The sequence below is a fragment of the Populus alba genome, chromosome 13 (assembly GCF_005239225.2).
Source record: "Populus alba chromosome 13, ASM523922v2, whole genome shotgun sequence".
NCBI classification, from domain to species: domain Eukaryota; kingdom Viridiplantae; phylum Streptophyta; class Magnoliopsida; order Malpighiales; family Salicaceae; genus Populus; species Populus alba.
In genome coordinates this window covers 14,630,850-14,636,302 of record NC_133296.1, presented here as the reverse complement: position 1 = coordinate 14,636,302, position 5,453 = coordinate 14,630,850, and the positions used below count along the sequence as shown (strand labels likewise).

The 5,453-nt window shown below is 33.0% G+C and overlaps 1 protein-coding gene across 1 annotated transcript; it reads left to right on the top strand.

Moving 5' to 3' along the window:
- Positions 1 to 1,798: 1,798 nt before the first annotated feature.
- On the top strand, positions 1,799 to 4,911 carry LOC140954415 (uncharacterized). The gene is made up of 6 exons (XM_073403838.1): positions 1,799 to 2,520; positions 2,625 to 3,358; positions 3,656 to 3,733; positions 3,929 to 3,979; positions 4,238 to 4,388; positions 4,550 to 4,911. The coding sequence occupies exons 1-6, from the start codon at positions 1,881 to 1,883 to the stop codon at positions 4,909 to 4,911; spliced, it is 2,016 nt and encodes a 671-aa protein (XP_073259939.1). The 5' UTR covers positions 1,799 to 1,880.
- The last annotated feature ends 542 nt before the right edge of the window (positions 4,912 to 5,453 follow it).

Genomic DNA, 5,453 nt, shown 5'->3' with positions numbered 1-5,453 from the left:
TATAATGGGTTGACTTGGAACGTTAACGCCGGAAGTGTGGCTTATTAAACATTCACCGAAGTGTGGCTTGGCCGAGGTTTTAAATTAAAACAAAAAAGAAATTGACTTAGTGAAATATAATTTACTCGTAATCTAGTTGATTAGGTCAATTTTAAAAAAAAAATTTAATAATTAATTTAAACTAATCGAGTAATCCAGGTTTTTTCTGTATCAATTCCCAAATCTGTTCCAAAAAGTAATAATTTCAAACACATGGTTTCTTCTTAAAGAAGACACACCTCTTGCATTTCACAGAATCTGTCAAACTAAACCTCCCAAAGCACCCATGCAGTGAAACGATCTTCTTCACATGCCTAGTTATGGTTAGGTTTGGTTGATGCCTTTTCGATTCCGCTCATGGGATGTGGATATAGACAGCCGTGCCTGTGAAGTTGTTGAATGAGATGCATGTGAAATGCCTGCAAGAAATTAAATTAAAGGGTGTTTAGTTTCCCTTTCATCCTCTAGAGAATCACTCTGATCAGTGCATTTTTTCTGTCTCAGCTTAACGAGTGAATTAGAAAGTTATGAGAAAGGACAACTGGTCAGGTGTAATAAATTATGGAATTAATGCCATCAGATTACAGCTTTCTGTATTTATTTTATTTCAGATGTCCTTTTCATATCCCAGGTTTGTAATAAGTTTTCAATTTAGCTATGTAGCGTTTTAAATTGTGGTTAGAATAAAAAAAAATGTATTTTTTATTTGAAATTATATTAAAATTAATAATTTTTTTATTTAAAAATTATTTTTTTATATTAATACATTAAAACGATCTAAAAACATAAAAAAATTAATTTTAAATAAAAAAATTAAAATTTATCCAACCCCGTTTAAAAGGCAATGCCAAACATATTAGACTTTTAGGGATATTTCATAAAAGGTTATTTATTAAAAATTATTCAATGTTCTTAATTAACCATGATATTTATTTTTTATTTAAAATTTGTTCGGCCTAATTTTTTTGTTAAATTCTTTTTAATTTTTTTAAAAACCCGTTTGAAAACCCATTGATTTGTTTAAAAAAAGGTTTGACCAAAATAATGTTATTTTTAAAAATAAAAAATTAAAACCATGTAAGTGTTGACCTGATATACTTGAATGACTTTATGGATTTAAAAAACAACTCATAAAACATGTAAGAACATAGTATGACTAAAAACAATTCAAGATGATAATTTTTTTTTTTAATATTAAGATAACAACATATTGGATTGACTTGAGTTAACTTGAGTTAACATGTTAAATTTGCAACTTATATTCTGAGATTATGATAACCTAATAGAAAGTAAATCAAAATAAATTATGAAGTCTACTTTTCAATTAACCTAATGTTAAAGGAAGATATTGAAAAAAAATCAATTAAAAAAAGACCTAAAAAAGTAATCCTAATTAACCAGTCAAACTCACTCAGTCATAAAACTAAGATAATCTAATATAAAGTAAATAAAAATAAATTATAAATTTCAATCCCCAGTAAACCCAAGTTGAAGGACATAATTAGAAAAAGAAGTCAAATAAAAAAAAAAAAAAACAAACAAACCAAGTCAATTTATCAAATCCATGACCCAAGTCTTCAAACCATCATAATCTCATGAAAAAAAAAAAAAAAAAAAAATAACATGATTTAAACTAGATTAATTTGCTATACTCATAACTTTAATTAAGAGATTAAAATAACCTCATAAAAAAACAAATCAAAACAATTATAAAGCTAAATTTCCATTCACGGTACTTCAGATTCCATTGACATGCAGTCTAGCCGATTTGAACTAGAAGTCGTGCTGTCTGATAAGTGATAGGTATCGCTGATTCAAGTAACCTAATATTTTCTTTTGCTATGTCTAGCGCCGTTGAGATAAACATAGATGTAATCTCGATTCCGAGAGATCACATGGAAAATGAAATGATAGATAGTCAGTTACATGATTGTGTGAAGCAGGACAATCCTGAGGCCTTGAAAAGACGTGTCCAGCAACGTTCAGCGGAGAAGCTAGTGACACCCTGCGGGAATACACTGCTTCACGTAGCTGTAAGCAATGGAAGTGACAATATTACATCTTATCTGGTTAAAGAGTTTCCTTCTCTAATCACCATGGCAAACAGCCAGAAGGACACAATCCTTCATCTTGCTGCCAGAGAAGGGAAGGCAAGTCGTCCAATTAAATGTCTTGCGGAATCGAATCCGAGCTTGATGAGGAAGAAAAATACAAAGGGAAACACTCCTTTGCATGATGCAGTGATCAAGGGCAACAAAGAACTTGCCATTTTCCTAGTTTCCAAAGATCCAGAAGTGGCCTATTACAACAACAAGATTGGCAGGTCTCCTTTATATCTGGCAGTTGAGAATGACAATAAGAACGGGATACTTGATGATCTCTTGTATTTGGGAGCTTCGATTCCTATAACAAGAGTAGATGGTGATGCCCTACCAAAACGAAAGTCCCCTGTTCATGCTGCCATCGAGCAACGTAGCATAGGTGATCACAATGTCTATACTCACTAGAAAATGATTTCCATGCAAACAATTGTTGCTAACCTATCATCTTTATATTCATTTGAAAGATTTTGTTTTGATTTTGAGATCTATTGGAGAAAATTGCAAAAGCAAAGCCAGAGCTATTATGTCTCACTGACGAAGAGTTGGGGAATTCACTGCATTATGCATCATCCATATGTTTTCTGGAAGGAGTTCGATTCCTATTTAAGAAGTTTCTCGATGGTGCTTATGAAACAAATAGTGAAGGCAACTATCCTATCCATGTTGCATGCAAAAATGAATCTGTTGATTTAGTGAAGGAATTTCTTGATATTTTCCCATATCCTAAAGAATTCCTCAATAAAAAAGGGCAGAATATTCTTCATGTAGCGGCTGAAAATGGACAGGGCAATGTGGTAAGGTACATAGTCGGAAACGATCAGAAGAATATCGTAGAACCACTGCTAAATGAGATGGATGAGGATGGGAATACACCTTTGCATTTGGCAGCACAACATGGTCAATCCATAGCTGCATTTGCTCTTGTGCGTGACAAACGCGTTGAAAATTTTATTGTTAACAATGAAAATTTTACACCATATGATGTTGCGAAACAACAATCTAAAATGGCTGTAGACCAATATGAAAAAACAGATGAAATGGTATGCTATTTGATCATCATTTATCGAGGCTACAAAAGTACATATTTTAAGAGTATTATTTATTTAATATTTTGGTTTCTGGGCTTCCTCTTTGTTGCCAGCTTGCTAAGGAACGAGAGCAGTTTGATTCAAAGAACAGTATTCCTGCGGATGATGAGATCCAGGTATGAGAGTTCTGTTGAAAAACAATGTTGTTACATTTTAAGTAGACAAGGATTCCATTTCACTAAAGGATATCATATTTACATAATAAAGGATGATGTCATGAAAAAATGGAAACAGAGTATATAACTTAACACTCTTAAAAGCTGACTGAAATTCAGGACTAAAATCGTATCCTTAAACCTCAATTAGCTGTTGGGTTGAGTGGTTCTCTGATATACTCAATCATCCTTTGTCAGAAGAGCTCATGTCATGTAATTTGTACAATTATCTGCTCCGCGTTGCTTCATGATTTCTGTCTTCATTCCTCAGATCGAAGTTAATGCAGAAGATGTGAAGGATGGAAAGAAGAATTCTACAACAGAAAAGGCGACTGGTTCTCAAGGAAAGGTACAAGTTTACATTGACTACACAAAATCGAGGTTAATTATCTCTTCTGAGCTCAAAGAACTACTTTCCAAACATGGGCTGATCATCAGTTTCAGTGGCTTATATTGTTGGCTAGCCATAGCACAAAAGGAAAGAAGGAAAGAAAGAAAAAAGAGGTAGCTCTATTCATTAACTTAAAATTATGTTTTTTTACAGGACAAAGCAGTTGATTCAAAGGACTACAAGCTAATTGATTATTATGGAACGGTAATATTACACATCTTCTTTCCTATATTTTTTCTAGTCATCCCTATTCTTTTGAACATCTACTTGAAGGCCGATTAATGATATATTCTATACAATTATTTTCAAAAATTCAGAAATTATTCCAGAATCGTGCTTGTTCTTAAAAAAAAAAAAAAAAAAAAAAAAAAAAAAGGATTTCAAGGCCAACGCTTTTGCATGCGATTGAGGAAGTGCCAGAAACTCATTTATTATGAAGTTTTGTTTCCCCTTGCTATGCAGATGACAACATTATCTATCTTATACTTCCATGCCCGCCCTAAGAAATCCCGATATGATGAGCGTTTCACTAGTACTCAAGGCAAGCCGCCAAGGAAACAGGAAACAAGGATCAGGATACAGAATCTTCTTGTTGTAGCGGTGCTTGTTGCTGGTGTAACCTTTTGCGGGTGCTATACAGATGCCACAACAAAAGGATAAAAAATAACAGCACTGAATTTAACAGCACTGCTTGGACAGTTCTACTGTTCCATCTCTTTTGGATGGTTATTTATGTCTTGATGTGTGGGCTTTTAAATTCCTCTGTGGTGGCAGCTATAATCCTTCTTTGGACACACTTGAATGATGTCAAGTTTGCACCATTTGCAGTGAGGTTTTCATCGTTAATGGTGGGTGGGTCTATTTACATGATGTGCTTGTCATTCTTTTTTGCTGTGACCATAGCATTATGGGGTGGATCCACTTATGGGTTGTTCGCTACCATCCTTATAGTGGTGGGGATCGTGTTTTTCCTTTCTCAAACATTGCTATATATTCTATGGATTCTTCAACCATCCGTCAATCAAATTATTGAAGGAAATCTCTCGCATTATGTCTACTACATCTCGTTCATGTTTGTCTACAATTGGAGGTGCCTGACTGATAGTCTTCGTGATCTCTGGACAAAGCCCAAGTAACCATCCAGGTTGATCTTCATCAACAGATGTCATGATTTTGTGTGATCGCCTTTTTAAAAAAAAAAAAGGTTTGGGATGAAAAGGCATCTTCGAATATTGTGTGTCTAGATGTTGTAATAATAATTTGAACTTGTAATATCTTTTGAGTTTCCAGTTGAATTAATGAATTGAATGTGTTCTATCAATATGTTATCATAAATGAATAAATTTTAAGAGAAAAATTGTCAATAAGTTGAGTTAAAGCAAATTTAAAATGACTCCATTAAAGCAAATTTAATTTAATTTTTTTTTAATGATATGCTATTTAAGTTCTTATATTAAAAGAAAAAAAATGAAAAAACAAATAGCCAAAGTGTAATGTGAAGATCGCGTTCATGTTTTGAATGGAATTATGTATTAACTTATTAGTTAGCCAACCTTATACAATAGTGATTAAGCCTATTAATATTTCCTTGATATATTATATCCTATAATATGCCCCTCAAGATGAGGGTAAGGAATCGACTCAAAGATTGAATCGAAAAGCAGTAAAAGAAGCAGTA